At 38.8% G+C, this 18,991-nt stretch overlaps 1 protein-coding gene across 5 annotated transcripts in view; it reads left to right on the forward strand.

Annotated features, from left to right (window-relative positions):
* The window catches only part of tec (tec protein tyrosine kinase), a 149,744-nt gene that overhangs the window by 37,748 nt on the left and 93,005 nt on the right, over positions 1–18,991 (forward strand). For all 5 annotated transcript variants that reach the window (XM_073064702.1, XM_073064701.1, XM_073064700.1 and 2 more), the window contains one exon: positions 9,053–9,157. In XM_073064702.1, coding sequence (XP_072920803.1) covers positions 9,053–9,157 — 105 coding nt within the window. The remainder of the gene's footprint in view (positions 1–9,052; positions 9,158–18,991) is intronic.

The raw sequence follows: 18,991 nt of genomic DNA on the forward strand, positions 1-18,991 counted from the left end.
CAGTCACATAAAGGAAAGTTTCCTTTCATAGAGTAGAGAAATTTTATTAGTACCTTATGGCTTCATGATCATCATTTCTAGATTTCTGTTCTAAATTGCATCAAACAAACTTAAATTCACAAGCCATCATGGTGAGTTTTACATACTTAGTGCAATACTCGCAGTTTCAGAGCCTTATTCTGAGTCACCCCAACCAGAAGCCCTGGATGAGCCATGTGATCAGCCAGGTTCTGAAGGCCAGATCAGTGGCATTCAGGTCTGGTGACCAAGTGAAATACAAGACGGTGCAGATACGATCTCCATAAAGCTTTCTCATGTGCAAAGAGGCAAATCCAGACTAAACTTGAACAACTGAAGGATACTCAACAGATATGAAGGGGGTTGAATGTGATCGCCTGCTACAAAGAGAAATTGAAAGACACAGGTGACAACAGGGCTTCACTTCCAGGTGAGCTCAATGCCTTCTATGCTTGCTTTGACCATCAAAACATGGAAGAGCCTTCCCAAACTCCAAAAGCCCCCAATGACCCTGTGATTTCAGTCCCTGAGGCTGACATGAGAGCAGCCTTCAGGTGGGTGAACCCACGGAAAATATCCGGCCCAAATGGGGTATCTGGTCAAGTACCAAAGACATGCTCTGAATAACAGGCTGGAGTGTTCACTGACATCTTTAGCCTCTTGCTTTGGCAGTCTGAGGTACCCACCTGCTTCAAACAGGCTTTAATTATACTGGTGCCTAAGAACAACATGGTAACTTGCTTCTGTGACTAATGTCCAGTAGCACTCACATCCACAGTGATGAAGTGTCTTGAGAGGTTGGTGAGGTAATATATTAACTCCTGCCTGAGAAGCAACATAGATCCGCTCCAGTTTGCCTACTGGCACAACAGATCCATAGGAGATGCCATTTTATTGGCTCTGAACTGAATCCTAGAACACCTGGACAGTAAAGAATATACACCAAGATGCTCTTTATTGGGTACCACTCAGCATTCAATACTACCATCCCCTCAAATCTAATCAGTAAGCTTCAAGACCTTAGCTGCAATACCTCCTTGTGCAATTGGGTCCTCAATTTCCTCATTCTTGCAAACCCCAGTCAGTTCATATTGCCAACAACATCTTCTCATCAGCAGAGGTTCACTACAAGGCTGCCTGTTTAGCTTTCTGCTCTACTTGCTTTACACTTTTGACTGTGTGGCTAAGTACAGCTCCAATGCCATATTTTAAGTTTGCTGATGATACCACTGTTGTTGGCCAAATCAGAGGTGGTGATGAATCAGCACATAGGAGAGAGATTACAGACATCCCATCTCTATTTTAACTTCATCATTCCACAAGACTTGTTTCCAAAATGCATCAGGCTTGTTTAGATGTTCCTTTGAACCTTTTGAATAGAACATTTTGGCTGCAATGAGCAAAGGTATGTTTAGAGAGAAAAGGGAGCAGAATTTCATGAAAAGAGCCACTCTCCAACTGCTAAGCACAGGAGTGGATCAATCATGCTTTGGGCTTGTGTTGCAGCCAATGGCACGGGGAACATTTACTGGTAAAGGGAAGAATGCATTCAATTAAATACCAGCAAATTCTGGAGGCAAACATCACACCGTCTGTTTAGAAAAAAAAAAGCTGAAGATGAAAAGCGGATGTGATGCACCATCAATAACTCACTCTGAGACGTAAGAAGCGAGGTATCGGCTTTTATTGACTGGAAGAATGAACAACACTACATCCTGGGGAATGAGCTGGGCAATAGGCCTCAGTCGCCTTTATACAGGGGTCTGTGGGAGGAGCCACAGGAGCAGTCCAGACAGGTATATGTAGTTCACCACAGGATGGCTTCTAAAACAGGATAATTATCCTAAGCACACCTCAAAATCCACAATGGACTACCTCAAGAGGCGCAAGCTGAAGGTTTTGCCATGGCCTTCACAGTCCCCTGACCTAAACATCATCAAGAATCTGTGGATAGACATCAAAAGAGTAGTGCATGCAAGACGGCCCAAGAATCTCACAGAACTATAAGCCTTTTGCAAGGAAGAATCGGTGAAAATCCCCCAAACAAAAATTTAAAGACTCTTAGCTGGCTACAAAAAGCGTTTTCAAGCTTTGATACTTGCCAAAGGAAGTGTTACTAAGTATTGCCATGCAGGGTGCCCGAACTTTTGCTTCAGGCCCTTTTCCTTTTTTGTTATTTTGAAACTGTAAAAGATGGAAATAAAAAAAGCTTTCTTGCTTAAAATACTAAAGAAGTGTGTCATCTTTAACTTTATGCCTTTTGGAAATCCGGTCATCTTTTACTCGCTTATCTATTCACAGTAACAGAAATTCTGACCAGGGATGCCCAAACTTTTGCATACCATTGTATATTATGCCTTTCCTTAAACTCAGGTTATTCAAATATTTAGTATTTTCAAGAGGTTTGGATGTATGGATGGACTTTTGGCATGACCTGATAGTTTGAAAAACAAAAATTATTATTCATTAAAAGAAACTGAAGCCTTTCTTAGAGCTCATGTTGACATTTTATGTATACCTACTTAAAACGTTTGATTACATATAGTGGATCAAAAACAGCAAGTACAGTGGATTCCAGTTAATTCAGCCACATTGGGTCCAGTACATTTTGGCCCAATTAAGCAGCTCCTCAGTTAGCTGATGTTTCATAGAAATGGTTAAAAAGGGATAAAAAAAAAGGCAAAATACAATTTAACTGAGTAACAAGTGATGTGTTTAAATAAAATGTCAAACAAATAAGTACACTGTCGATACTACTACAGTAGTATAAAATTTGTGTATTTGTTCCTGATAGTTATCAATGGAGGAATTAATCCAGTGTACAAAATGAAAAAAAATCAGCACCGTCACCTAGTACAGATAATTTACTGCCTTCATTCAATGCTTTTGAGTGCATCCTCCAACTCTTCATTTTCATTGCAACATTTAAGATGATTGATGATACATTCAATTTCTTTGTAGTATGCAACTTGTTGAGGTAGTGAAATAATTTAATGTTTATTTTTGGCCGTTCCTGGCATCTCCAAGCTTGAATGCTTGAAACTGCAGTGAGCGAAACAGTTCTGAATTGTCTTACTGCTTATTTCTCAGCAACTACCAGTGACAAAAATCACTGCTTTTTGAACGCTAACACATGCATCTGACGCTATTTTTAAAAACGTTTTCTCTAGGCATGGTGTAGTGTCTAATGGCTACTCAAGTGCATGCATCTGACACTAGTTAGAAGCTTTTCAGCAATAGTCTCCTGTCCCAATTAAGTGGCATAGTGTCCCAAATAAATGAAGAGAATCCCAGCGATTTACTCAATTAGATTTTGCTCTTTAAGAGTTTTCTCAAATAAGCAGATGTCCTGATTACCGGTAACTGAAGGCTGTGATACTATATTGTCAAATCATTAGCAATATATTGTTTTTCTTTTATATAATTAATTACACGATTTAAAAAATTTCAAAAGTAGGTGTTAGAATGATTCTCCTTGCATCCTATATTTTTTTAAATGAGGAAATTTATTACTGGAGGTTCTCAGTTAGAAAAAAAAATTCTGAAGCTTTTCTTTGTGAGCGCCTTGTACTTTTTGTCAATTATAGGGGCCAACTGTAAGAATGTGGTTTCATATTATTGTATGAGTAACTTGAACTAGTATCATTTACTTTTGAATCATAATCATTTGACAAGTATTTCTACCTTGCATTTATAAACCAAATTTGAAATTTCATGTGAAAACAATCCACTTACAGTGAAATTGTGAATAGAATTAGTTAATTTGTTACTGAGCGAAGTAATTTGCCAGACTGCAGCTCCACAAACTTGGTACAATGGTAGTTTGATCAGCAGATGTAATTGTTTAGTAGATAATCATGATTATTTGATTTAAAATTTGAATTTGGTATTTATTATTTTTAAAATCATAATGTCATGTCATAAATACAGACATCGTTTAAAATTTAGTATACATATTGATGGCTTATGAGACTGGCCCTTGGGTTTGAAAAATTTTAAGGACGGGTACAACTGCTTTTTGAAATAATTACAGGACATTTTGGAAACACTCAGCAAGTCACACGGTGGGAAGATAGTTAATGTTTCAGTTTCACCCTTCGTCATTCCAGGAAAGTGAGACAAGTTTGTTTGTCACCATTTCTGGCCTCTGGGCAGTGCTGATTTCAATTGTCTCTGCTGCTGGTGGCTTAGCCTTCATCTGAGTAGTTACCAACAGTGTTCCCTCTAAGGTAAGCGCACACATCTTTTGCTACTAGCACACAAAGGAATTCAAACTTTGCACAAAAAGGTTCTCATCCTCCACCTCATTGGCATGTTAAGTATATTTCACAATTATACACAATCGCACTTCCTTCTCCGGTTTCTACTGCGGCTGGCATTGACAATGTGGAGTTTGCAACGATTTGTCTGCAGATTTTAGAACTGGCTTATTTATACTGTTTTATTGCAGAAATTATTCAGTGCACACTGGGCAAAAACTTGCACAATACAGCACGAGGTTTTTGCACACACTGCTCATTACAATTTAGACGGATCATTGGTTGCCAACATTTTGAATTCCCTCTCTAAAGCATCCTATCTTCCATTTTTCATATCTTCTTTGAAGTTGTTTCTCAACACCTATCTTTTTTGCAAAATAACTCTAATGTCACTTTATTGCTCATTCATCTTTTGTGGCTTGGGACTTAACTTTTGTTAAAAATACAGGTAAAAGTAAATTATTGTTGAGGAGGATCACAAATTAATTTGTGTCAGAACTACAATATACTCAGTAATCTGCATTTTATTTCTTAATTAAAATAAGAAAGTACTCTGGCATGCTGAATGTCTCCAAATGAAGGTGACCAGATAACTTTTTCCTTCCACTTCGTATGACGCATCTTGTTTGACCGCAACATGTTATCTCTTAACACTATTGTCTATTGAAATCCTGACCAGATAGTCAAAAAAAGATATTCAAAATTATTTCACCAAATTGTGTTGGACATTTTAAATAAAACATAAAATGCATACTGACGAAGGGTCTTGGCCCGAAACGCCGACAGCGCTTCTCCCTATAGATGCTGCCTGGCCTGCTGTGTTCCACTAGCATTTTGTGTGTGTTGCTTGAATTTCCAGCATCTGCAGATTTCCTCGTATTTGCTCTTTAAGTGCATACTTTGCTAATTTCTTTTCTAGAAGAGATAAAGCATTTCTTAAATAGTATGACAGAATTTTGATGTGAAAAGCAATTTGTACATGCTTGCTACTATTTATGTAAGTAGGTTGCACAGCAACAGAAGAACAGATACCTATTTATTTAGATTTTCAGCACTATAGATGAAGTCAGAGATTCAAGTAAAGATTCTGTAGTTTTAAGAAAAGACCTTGAGTCTAGTGCTGTTTATTGTGATCATCAATATTCCCTGCTTCAATAGGTTCAGCAAATTGGAAATGTGTTACACTTGCCAAACAGTAATTATATATTGGAATGGAATAACTTTGTTTTATCCTAAGCCACTGACACCTTTTAAGCCCTTGAGATCATTTCAGAACTCTCAGAAGCAGACTGAGACTGTTTTACCTGGAGTGAAGGAGGCTGAGGAATGACCTTATAAAGGTTTATTAAATCATTAAGGTTGTTGATAATGTGGATGGACACAGTCATTTGCTAGGTTGGATGAGTTTAAAACTAGAGGGCATAGGTTTACAGTGGGAGGGGAAAGATTCAAAGGGGCAAGTTTTTCCATACACAGTGTGAGGGAAATGTGGAATGAGCTGTTCAAGGAAGTGGTAAAGGTGACACACACAAAATGCTGGAGCAACTCTGCAGACCAGGTTGCATCTATGGAAAAAGGTACAGTTGACGTTTTTGGGCTGAGACCCTTCGACAGGTCCTGCCGAACGGTAGAAGTTTAGGGGGATATGATCCAAATGCAGACATTTGGGACTAGCTCCAGAAATCCTCTTGGTAGGCATAGGCATGTTGGGCTGAAAGACGAGTTTCTGTGTTGTGTAACTCAATGCTGACTGTGCACTTAAGGGATTTTTGTCTATTTGCTATTCTCAGTTCCTACAGCTGTAAGTAAACAATGCAAAACCAGAAATTGCTGGAAACTTCCATAGAAAAGACAAATCAATTTAATGTGTTGGATTATTGACCATACATGAAAATACTGTCTTAAAAGCTTGTTTACTTAGAACATTAAACTTGTTTCTGATCCCAAAGAGAAGTATGGTGAATGTCATCTGGTATCCACGTTCTGATAATGAGCAGCAACACATGGAGGAAAGTGATTGAGATATCAATAAAAGTGGACAGCTGATACAATGCCACTTACAAATGTCCTGTAGCCAACGGCCTTGCACATTTCCACTGTTTAACACGTTTACCCTCTCAACCAACAGTATTCAAGAGGTCTGGAATACAAGAGCAGGGGTATGATGCTGAAGCTTTATGAGGCACTAGTGAGGCCTCACATTGATATCATGATCAGTTTTGGGCTCCTCATCTTAGAAAAGATGTGCTGGCAATGGAGAGGATTCAGAGGAGGTTCACAAGGATAATTCTGGAAATGAAAAGGTTATCATACAATGGCTCCGGGTCTGTACTTGCTGGAATTCAGAAGAATGAGGGGGGGATCTGATTGAAACCTTTTGAATGTTGAAAGGCCTAAACAGAGTAGCTGTGGAAAGGATGTTTCCCATGGTGGGAGAGTCTAGAACAAGAGGGCACAGCCTCAGGATAGAGGGGCGTTCAATTAAAAATGAGATCTGGAGAAATTTCTTTAACCAGAGGGTGGTGAATTTGTGGAATTTGTTGTCGCAGGCGGCTGTGGAGGCTAGGTTGTTGGGTGTACTTAAGGCAGAGTTTGATAGGTTCTTGATTGGACATGGCATCAAAGGTTACGGGGAGAAGATTATGGAGTGGGGCTGAGGAGGGGGAAAAGAATCAGCCATCATTGAATGGTGGAGCAGACTCAATGGGCCATATGGCCTAATTCTGCTCCTATGTCTCATGGCCTAATGCTATTTATAGTGATGATGAGCAGCTGTGACTGAAATATGTCAAAGCACCGGACTCCTAATGGCTGACAATGCAACTGTGGTATCTTCCAGGCTTTTGAAATCTCTAGCATTTTGCAGCAACTGCTGCATTAGGGAGATTACTAAAATACAAAGTGATCATTTCACTTAATTCCCTGTTGCAAAAGATGCACAGCTGAATGGATAGGGAAATGAGGAGGAATATTTATATAAAAGTAAAAGAACTCAGTTAAGTTGAGGGGTTTTGAGTAGCTGAACAATTATCAACAGTACATTACTATCTAGACAGTGCAAACAAATAAATGAATAATGTACTGTATAACCACATCCACAACTCTTTCTGATGGCTGTTTCATTGAACTTTGAATCATTTGGCTACCTGAAAGCTAATGCTGAAGGTACCTGTAAGATCTTGCAGTGTGCGGTACTGTGCTACATAAATGATGAAGAAATAATGTTTCATTTTATTCCCTGTAATTATTTCAAGCCGCTAATTAGCTTTTTGCATTTTCTTGATATCTCTTTGTGCTTTCCTCTCATCTTGTGTTCCTGTGAGTTCTTCCTGAGTAGCTGCTAAATTTGGTGGAAACCTCAGCCATTTTGGGCCCAAAAGACCTTGCTTCTGATTGGTCAACTCAAGCTTCTGAAAGTTAAAATAATTGAGGGCTGATGTTCTTTTTATATTGATTATTTTTTCTTAATTAATATTGCAATTAATTTAAAGTTTTAACCATGCCCTTGGGTACTAGACACTAACTCTGTCACAACCACGGATTTGGCTGCGCAGTAGATGAGCTTGTGAATTTGCACGTGTCAGGAAATTATTATTTAATCGTGATGGTGTTTAACTCCATTCTTGTCATCGTAGTGCTTGGTGAGACTTGGACAGAGCATAGCAAAGCTTCGCTGCTGTTTTGCATTTGGCCTAACCTGAGCCACTGGACTCTCAAAATCAACTGACTCTGAAGACTAGCGGTATTCGTTTAATGTTTAGATGTTCTTTTCAGCTGCAGTGTAGGCTTCGTTTCCCTTTTGAGAGTTTTAGTTTACGGCCTTGTTTGGCCTAGCGTTTATTGTTTTATTTTCCCTTTTTCGATTTAAAGTCTGTGAACTATCAACCTGCTTCAGTGTCTCTCACTCCGCACTGAGGTGGCAAACTCAGCAATGGAACCCCTTTCAGTTACATCATGACAGAAAATGTATAACATTAAAATCTTCAAATTAAAATGATTTGCTTGTAGTTGGATGCAGGTATAAAACTCATCTATTTAAGAAGATATCAGTACTGTTCAATTCCTGTCTACAATGGTCTTTGACTTATGTAGTACTTGGCCAGGAATTGATTAAAGAAGACATTGCTGTTGCACTTTTCAATATTGTGTGTGAAATTTGATTTGGTATGTAAGTACAAGTTCAAAGTAAATTTATCACAGTACATAAATGTCACTACATACAACCCTGACATTCATTTTCTTATGAGCGTTCTCAATAAATGTAAAATTGAATAGTAACCATAATAGAACCAATAAAACCAGCTTGGGTGTTCAACCAATGTGCAAATGGTGCAAATACTAAAAGCAAGAAATAATAATAATACATAAATAAGCAGCGAATATCATGAACATAACATGAAGAGTCCAGAGGTTGTGGGAACATTTCAGTGATGGTGTAATTGAATTTGAGTTCAAGAGCCTGATGGTTCAGTGGTAATAACTGTTCCTGAAGCTGGTGGTATGAATCCACCAAATATTATATTAAAAGTGCATTAAGCTGTTAGTACAAAATCTACTTGTCCAGAAACTCATGAGCAGATTACAGCATTTTACAGTATTTTGTGTAGCTATCCAAGACAAGGTATTATTCGAAGGTATGCACAATTTGCCTAAATGTATGTATAGTACTAAATTATTACTTCCTACAGCATTTGGGTTAGTGAAAATTAATATTTAGAATATTCCTGATGTACTAGTAGCAGAACTTACAAATTTGTTTTTAAATCTTTCTCCAGAAAAAACACAAAAAGGGCTCCATTGATCTACAAAAAGTCAAGTGTGCAGAAATTGTGAAGCATGACAGTAGTCCCATTCCTTGTCAAAACAAGTATCCTTTTCAGGTATGTTGATCATCGTTTATTTCATCCTTCTAGTGTAACTGTTTTGTTTTTTGAGTGTGATGCTGGAAAGCTTTTATTATCTAATCCCATTGCAGTTTGGAAGAGCCTTTCCTTTTTTTGGGTTGGTGGTTAAGGTGGGAACAGTTTCTAGGATCTGTATCAAGGGTACCTGATGATCAAATCAACATTGAATATGGCTGGGAGGAGATATGCACTCAGTAAATTGCAGATCTATTGTTCTCAAAGGTACTTATAGAGGGGAGCGAAATGCTTCTTGAATACCTTTGCAGGTATTCTGCAAGTTAATGTTCATTGTCAAAGGCATATATACCTAGGGTATAAATGCATGAAAATTAGTTTTTGACAAATTCACATGATGATCCTCACTGATGCTGGCATCCAGGTGGACGGGGCTCGTCTAGGAGAAGGAAAACTCTGATCTAAATCTCTGCTACCTTGAGTCCATGAAGCAGTCGTACATTGAGTTCAATGCTGACTGGCAACTCCTGTGATGACACTGGTGCCAAACTGTATTGTTTTTTCCATTCCTTTGGATTCATTAGCTGTGTGGAGAGGGAAGCCTGCTGCGTGGGCAACAACTTGCTCTCCACCTTGTACTGCCCTGCTTGCATATCGAATATAGACAGCTAGGACACAGCATTCATGGTCGACCCCAACCCCAGTCTCTTGCTTTTGGCAGCAACAGGATAGTGCATTACAAATATGCTGTACATAAATTACATAGACTCATATTAACCTTTTCATAACTTACATAACAAAATAAACAAGAATAAACATAATGACATTAATGCAAGTCAAGTAAAATATAGATTTAGATAGAATTAAGATTTCTTAAGTTGCTTCAAGAACCTGAGGGCTGAGGGGAAGAGCTGTTTCTGAACCTTGAGGTGTGGGTCTTCAGGCTTCTGTTTCTCCTGCCTGATGGTAACAATGAGAAGTGGGCATGGCTCAGACTGTGGGGATCCTTAATCACTTTTCTGAGACATCATCTCTTATAAGTCTTCTCACTGGTGGGGAGAGTTCTACTTATGATGGACTGGCTGACTTCACCACTCTCTGTATCCTTTTGAGTTTCTGTTCCAGGCTGTGATGTAACAGGCCACAATGCTTTCCAATATGCAATATGTAATAGTTAGTCAGAACCTTTGATGACATGCCAAATCTCCTTAAATAGCTATCAAAGTGGACGAAGCACACCTTCTTCATGGTTGTAGGCCCATAATAGTGATTATGTGGAAGATTCAAAATTCATCCTGTGGAATAGATCAAAATAAAGCATAAGAATCACTTTGGCCCCCAACCAATCCTGCTGGAGAGAAATCATGGCACAGCCAACTTGAATTGGCTGGCTTATATATAATAAAAGTTCAAAATCCGTAGATCATCTCCTGGATCCCCAAAGCCACATATAACAATCTGCTGTTATTGTTTCACTTGGCTTAAGCTACCAATGATCTGCTTGGCTGCAATTCAGAAGGAAATCCTCACTGATGCTGACATCCACACTGATCATTTTGGGCATGTAGGAATATCCAGATTTTATTCTCTCCTGAATCCTCCACTTGGTGTCAAATCTGCTGCAATGGTTCCAAACAAATTTACTCGCTGCCCATTTCACCATTGCTATAGTTATGGTAGAACTGGCCCCAGAAATTCCATTATAAGCATTGTCCCTTCTGACTTCCCAAATATCTACCAGTGTTGGAACCCAGTGTTATATGATCATAGTAGCTTATTTAAAGTTGAACTATTTTTCCATTACCTAGCCATAATCAAGCTAGCCTAACCTCTATATTTATACTTATTTACCTCACACTCATAGCTTTCATACTAGCTTTGCATGGCTAATATCACTCTTCATGTTGGGGTTCTCAAATGCCATGGTAAATAAACTCCAACTTAGTCAAAGTGTAAACATGTCCTATTTTATTCACCTTTCATCTCTTTCTCCAACAGAATACTTATTGCTTCACTTTTCTCAACTTACTAGCTCTAACGCATTGTTGTTTACAAACCTTGTTATTACTTTGTCCTGTCTCTTGTAACCATTACGGGTCTTTGTCTTCAGCATTCTATGCAGCATCAGGAATAGAGCTCAGGTGTCTCAATGTTCTCTCAAGCTAAAAAAAAGTCTGTAATATATCGGTTCCATATCTTTTGCAATGCTTTTTAAACTTACCTTTCTGAACATGTTTTCAGTCACTTCTAATTCTCTCCCTTCTATTTCTGAAAGACTCTAGGATATATCTGCAGTTTTGCTGACATCATATGTGTCAGTATCTAAAGAAATAATGCAGGGAGGAACATTAATTGTTTTGTAGATGCTTTTCATTAACATGAAAACTACTTTTTCTTGTTCCTTTCTTTAAATTGCTTAATCTTTTGGTTTAGGAATTCATATTTCATGAATGATCCTCTTTCTTATCATTTCTAATTGATCTACTGCTCTTGTCCTTGTTAGAATTATTTACATTTTCTTGGTCTTGCTACAGTTGACAAGCTTCATGCTAATCTATGTTAGAACAAAGTGGGAAATTATTATTATTATTATTTCTCAGCTCAAGCTGGTAAAACCCGAGTTACAGGCAGAGCCAAGCAGGTTCATTTCTCAATTGCTAAGAACTTTTGGACTATTATAGTGGTGTTTAGTATTGTGGCTTTCTGAAGATCTACATAGATATTGCTATGTAGCCCTAATTGTTTAATGCTATTGTGTAGAGCCTTTGGGATGATACCAGTTGTAGATATTACTATTGGAGCAATGTATACCCCGTTTATGTTCCAAAGTCTTTCAATTTCCTCTTTTAATTCAGCATATTTCTGGTGTTTTTCACTTGTTGATTTCTCTTAGCTACAGTATATGTGTTTGGAATGGCTATATCTATTAAGTAAGTTATTCTTGCTTGTTTATCTTGTATTATTATATCTGGACAGTTATTATGATTGTCCAGTCTGCAGTAATGGATCAGTCATAATATAATTTGTGGGATTATGAATCTAAAACAGGATCAGGCTTGTGTTTATAGTAACGTATGGTTTCTTTTATGAGTCTGTATTTTAAAGTAAGATTTCGGTGAATGATGTTTGCCACTTGATTGTGCCTGTGTAAGTAATCAGATTGAGTTACAGTGCTGTACCATCCTATAATGTGTTGGCTGGTTTCTGGTTTCTCTTGGCACTTTGACATTTATCATCTTGAATTTGTTGGTCTTTTATTATGTATATTTGATATTTTTTTTGTGTTAATCACCTGGTCTTGTATTACCACAAGGAACCTTTCTGTTTCTCGAGGAGATCTCCAACACTGAGCCAGGTGTTTCACACTTCCTTATTGACATCTAGTCTGTTCACATCTTGGGGATGTTTTCCATCGAGGGCCATACTCTTCCATTGCTTAACCTTTTCCTCAATTTTCTGGGTTGAGCTCTCATTTAAGTTTAGTGGTGTGTACTTATCAGAATTGCATATGCCTGCGTGGAGTGCTGAAACCTGTTTTCATTAATGAAAATGTATCCTTAGAAGTTTTATCTGACTTGTGTAGATTTTTAATGTCTGTTTTTCCCCTTTCCCCTTTCCCCCTTCTGTCTTGGGTAGTGTAAATCTAAGTGTTTTCAAGTTTATTATTATTATTGGTATATTATCATCACATATAGCAAGACACAGTGAAAAGCTTGTCAATCAGATCAAACAAGGTAGAAAAAGGTAAAACTGTAACAATGCAGAATACAGTTAGTCTACAGAAAGTCCAGTGCAAGTAAACAATAAAGTGCAAGATAATAATGAGGTAGATTAGGAGGTCAGGATTCTGTCTCATCATACAAGAGTCTGATAACAGTGGGATAGAAACTTTCCTCCAGCCTGGTGGTACATGTTTTCAGGCTTTTTAATCTTCTGTGTGATGGGTGAAGTCTTATTCTTTCATGCACAAAGCAAAAATATCATTAAATATAAAGAAACAAATAGATTTCAAAAGCAACAAATAATGTAGGGCTAGAAATCAAAAATAAAAACAATGTGCTATAAATATCAGCAGGTGAAAACAGAATTAACATTTTAGGTTAATGGCTTTTCATCAGAATTGGGAACACGAAGTAAAACACGTTTTAAGGTGTAGAGAGAGGAAGAGGAAGACAGAATGCAAAGACTGCAATAGACTGTCACAAATATTTTGGCTTAAAATGCCTGCTTAATTGCTCATATTTGTTTAAATACTAGACTTGGATTCATCTTTCTCTCCCTCAGACTGAACATAAAATTAAATTGCATTATGAGAAACTAGCTGGCTTCTATACCTTCTCAGTGGTAGTGATGAGAAGAGGATATGGCCCAGATGGCGAGGGCCTCAATGGTAGATGCCACCTTCTTGAGGCATCCCTTTATGAAGATGTCCTCAATGGTGGGGAGGGTTGCACACCCGCGATGGAGCTCACTGAAAACTACAACCCTCTGCAGCCTCTTTTAATCCTGCAAATTGGAACCTCCATACCAGGTAGTCCTCTGAAATACTGACACTCAGGAACTTGAAGCTGCACATCCTTTCTACTGCTAGCCCCTCAATGAGGACTGGTGTGTGTAACCCGACTTTTGCTTCCTGAAATTCACAATTAATTCCGTGGTCTTGCTGATGTTGAGCGTGAGATTTTTATTGCAACGTCCCTCAACTAAACCAGCTGGCCGCAATCCTGTACAGTTCCTCATTGCTCTCTGAGATTCTGCCAGTATCAGTGGTGTCATTGGGGAGTTTATTGATGGTGTTTGAGATTAGCCAGATAGTCAAATACAGTAGATGAGTGAGCTAACTTTGTATCCTTGAGAAGCACTTGTGTTGATTGTCAGGAAAGGGGAGGTGTTAATACTGATACACCCTGACTGTGGTCCCCCAATGAGCAAGTTAAGGTTCCATTTGCAGAGGGAGGCCCAAATATTGAATTTGCTGATTCGTTCTGAGGGGATGATGGTATTTAATGTTGAGCTGAGCTTTGGATTGTACCGTAAGCATTCTTGATGGTGGTGTAGCAGTGATTGAGTGTGTTTCTCCTCTGGTTCTACAGGTGACATGTTTGTCAGAGACGACTTCAAGCTAGTCCATTTAAAATTCCCTTGAGTGCCGGGGGTGAGCCATTTCTTCATGAGGCAGAGTATACAACATTTCCTAATGCCTCTTTGGTACTCCAGTCTCCAATCCCTTTGGTCTTTAATTTTATTTTTCAGAGGTTGTATATTAGCCAGGAGGATGATGGTGATGATGGGCCTTAGCACTCTGAACTTCAGTTTTATCTGTAGTCCTCCCTGGTAGCCACATTTCCTGAGACAATAGAGGCATTCCCTGAACTTACAGCTCCTGCACTCGCTCCTTGCTGATCTGGAGTCCCTAGTCTGCTGGTTGTGAAGATTGCTAGTTCTTTTAAGTAGCTTGAAACAAATGTACTTACTGCAGTGTCTGTAGCTGCAGATTTCTGTGGTAGTAGTTGTCTTCGGGAATATTTCCTCTGGGAGCAGCATGCAAAAATTTGCCCCTTCCGGCATAATTTTGTTTGTGGGAAAGTTTTCATTAGAGTGGAGAAGTGCAACTTTTTTTAACTTAAAAATGGAAGGAGGCGAACAGTAGGAAACTAAAGGTTAGTTAGTTTAATACCTGCAAAAAAGGAAATATTAAGAATGTTAAGGTTATTAAAATGTTGTAATAGAACACTTAGAAAATTTAAGGTACTTTAGCAAAGACAACAGGTTTTGTGACAGAGCCATGGTAAAGTACCAAATTATTGGAGTTGTTTGAAGACAGAATGTGTTGTCAATCATAGGCAACTGTTTGATTATGTTTCCAGAAGCATTTGGTAAGGTGCTGCTTTAAAGTGTATTATAGAATATGATGGCTTGTAGTGTGGGAAGTAAAATATTGGCATGTATATAAGATTGGCTTGCTAGCAGGAAGTGGAATAGGCAAAAATGAGTCATTTCTTGCTTGGCATGATGTAATATGTGGTGTGCTATTGTGACTGTTTCTAGTATAGAGGTTCACAGTAAAAATGGCATAGTTTAAGTGTGGGTGACAAAATAACTTTTATAAATGCTGGATGAACACATTAAAGATATAGTCACTAAATTGCTGCTGATACAAACATAGGCAAGAAACTAACTAAAAAGTCATAAGCAGACCATGAAGAGGTATAGATAAGTCAAGGAAGTGGGGAGTTGTCTGGTAAGGAGAATAATGAGTGAAAATGTGAAGTAGTTAATTTTTCTGGAACAATATCATCCTCATGTATTTACAATGATTTACAAATGGCAGGTACTGCAAATTATTAGGAAAGATGACAGAAGATCATTTATTGCTAGGGAGAGAGTGGGGAGGCAATTCTTCAATTATGTATGATATTGATGAGAAAAAGATTAGACTACTATCTACAGAATTGGTCGCCCTGATTCAGGAAGAAATTGGTGTGTTGGAAGAAGTCCAGTGAGTAGATTAATTGATACTACACACAAAGTATAATGAGAGGTTAGATAGGGTAAAGTTCTGTATGGTGAAGTTTAAAAGGCTGAAGGGGGCCTTAACTGGAAAACACAAAATCCTCTGGGGTTATGACAGGGTGGATGTGGGGTGTTTATGGAATATAAGAAATGCAAGAGAACACTTAAGAAAGAAATCAGAAGACTAAAATAAGGCACGAGGTTGCCCTAGAAGACAAGGTGAAGGAGAATCCTAAGGGTTTCCACAGATATGTTAAGGAGCAAAAAAATTGCAAGGGACTAAATTGGTCCTCTGGAAGAGCTGAATGGTATCCATGTGTGGAACCAAAAGAGATGACGGAGATCTTAAGTGGATTGTTTGCATCTGTATTTACTCAGGAGGTGGACATAGCATCTATAGAAGTCAGGCAAAACAGCATCGACTTCATTGACCCTATACAGATGCAGAGGGGGTGTTCACTGTCTTGACGAAAATTAGGGTGAATAATTCCCCAGGGCCTGACAAGGTGTTCCCTCAGACCCTGCAGGAGGCAAGTGCAGAAATTGCTGAGGCCCTAGCAGAGATACATAAGTCATCCTTAGTGACAGGTGAGGTACTGAAGGATGGGAGAATAACTAATATTATTGCACTGTTCAAGAAAGGATCTAAAAATAAACCAGGAAATATAGGCCAATAAGCCTGATATAAGTAATGGGAAAATTAATAGAAGGTATTCTAAGTGACTGGATATATGAGTACTTGGATAGACATAGCCTGATTAGTTATAGTCAGCATGGCTTTGTGTGTGGTACGTCATGTTTAACTAATCTTAGAGTTTTTTGAGGAAGTTACCAGGAAAATGGATGAAAGCAGGCAGAGGATGTTGTCTACATGACTTTAGCAAGGCATTTGACAAGCTCCCGCATGGGAGGCTGGTCAAGAAGATTCAGTCACTCGGCATTCAAGCTAGTGAATTGGACCAGACGTTGGCTTTGTGGGAGAAGGCAGCAAGTGGTAGTAGATGGCTGCCTCTCTGACTGAAGGCCTGTGATTAGAGAAGTGCCATAGGTATCAGTACTGGTTCTGTTTGTCATCTATATCAATGATCTGGATAATGTGGTTAACTGGATCATCAGATTCACAGTTGACATGAAGATTGGGGGTGTAGTGGGTAATGAGGAAAAACATCAGAGCTTGCAATGAGATCTGGACTAGCTGGAAAAATGGGCTGAAAAATAGCAGATGGAATTTAATGCAGACAAGTGCAAGGTGCTGCTCTTTGGTTGGACCAACCAGGGTAGGTCTTACACAGTGCATGGTAGGACACTGAGGAGTGCTGTAGGGCAAAGTAATTTGGGAATACAGGTTCATAATTCATTGAAAGTGTCATCACAGGTAGATGGGGTCATAAAGAAAGTGTCTGGCACATCAGCCTTCATAAATCAAAGCATTGAGTACAGGAAATAGAATGTTGAAGTTGTATAAGATGTTGTTGAGGCCTAATTTGGAGTATTGTGTGCAGTTTTGGTCACCTACCTACAGAAAGGATATCGATAAGATTGAAAGAGTGCAGAGAAAATTTACAAGGATTTTGCCAGGACTGGAGGACCTGAGTTATAAGGAAAGATTGAATAGGTTAGAAATTTATTCCTTGGAACGTAGAGGACTGAGGGGAAATTTGATAGAGGTATATAAAATTGAGGGGTATAGATAGGGAAAGTGCACACAGGCTTTTTCCACTGAGGTTGGGTGGAACTACAACTAGAGGTCACGGGTTAAGGATGAAAGGTGAAAGGTTTAAGAGCAGCATGAGGGGAAACTTCTTCACTCAGAGGGTTGGGAGAGTGTGGAATGAGCTGCTAGTGCAAGTGGTTCATCCGAGCTCAAATTCAAAGTTTGGATTGGTACATTGGATAAGGAAGGCTATAGTACCAATGCACATTGATGGGAGTAGGTAGTTTAAATGTTTCAGCATGGACTAGATAGGGTGAAGAACCTGTTTTTGTGCTGTACATTTGTATGAATGTATGACTCTAATACAGGCACTGTACTACACCTTCTTCAATGTCAATCCACATCCTTTCTGTAACTGGATAACCAGAAGAGCACACAGTATTTGATATGCAGTCTAACCAAAGTTTCATATAGCTACAACATGCTCAGTAGCCTTCTTTACCATTCTGTCTACTTCTGTTGCCACTTTCATGGAGCTATGGACTTGGATCATGAAATCTCTCTGTATGTCAATGCTATTAACAGTCTGCATTGACTGTATACTTTCATTATTTGACGTCCCAAAGTACAACACCTCATACTCGTCCGGATTAAATTCCATAGAGTCAAACAGCTCAGACACAGGCCAATATGCCCATCTAAACTAGTCACATTGCTCACATTTGTCCCATATCCCTACAAACCTTTGTGATTCAAGTACCTGTACAAACATCTGTTAAATATTGTTACAATACCAACTTCAACCATTTTTCTGGAAGTTTGTTCCAAATATGCACCGACCTCTTCTTGAACAAGTCGCCACTTTGGTCCCTTTTAAATCTTTCTCTGTTCATTCTGGTTTCACCTTCTCCTTCTAGTTTCTTATTCCCACCCCTGGAGGGAAAATCAGTGCATTTACCCCGTCCCTGTCTCTCATGGATTCATTCACCTCAACCTCTCACCATAACCCAAGGCCTCAAGACCTGGCAATATTCTCATAAACGCAAGAGATTCTGCGGATGCTGGGAATCCAGGGCAATGCACACAAAATACTGGAGGCATTCAGCAGGTCACACAGCATCTATGGAAGTGAATAAACTGCCAACATTTCAGGCCAAGACGCTTCATCAGGAATATTCTCATAAATCTTCTTTGCACTTTTTCCAGCTTAATGTTACCTTTCCTTTTACAGGGTAACACAAAATAGTCAAAGTACAGCCTCACCAGTTCCTTGTACAGTAACAACGTAATGTCCTGAAGTCCTTATACTGGGTACCCTGACTGATCCACCTTCACTATCCAGTCTACCAATGCTGCTACCTGAGGGAGCTATGTACTAATGACTCTGTTCTGCAATGCTCCCCTGGGCCTTGCTGCTCACTGTGAAAGTTCTGGCTTGACTTCCCAAAATCAACATCTCACACTTATTTGAATTGAATGATGGCTTTTGCCATTCCTGGTTCCATTTACCTAGTTGATCAAAATTCGACTGTAATTCTGATGACCTCTTCAATTAAACCACCAATTTTAGTGATATCTGCAACTTTACTAACCATGCCTTGTACATTCTCTTCCAAATCATTTATATAAATGATGAACAATAATAGGCCCAGTACAAGCTGCTGTGCAGGTTGACAGTGTTGTTCAGA

Source organism: Hemitrygon akajei, chromosome 13, assembly GCF_048418815.1.
Source record: "Hemitrygon akajei chromosome 13, sHemAka1.3, whole genome shotgun sequence".
In the NCBI taxonomy this organism is placed as follows: Eukaryota; Metazoa; Chordata; class Chondrichthyes; order Myliobatiformes; family Dasyatidae; genus Hemitrygon; species Hemitrygon akajei.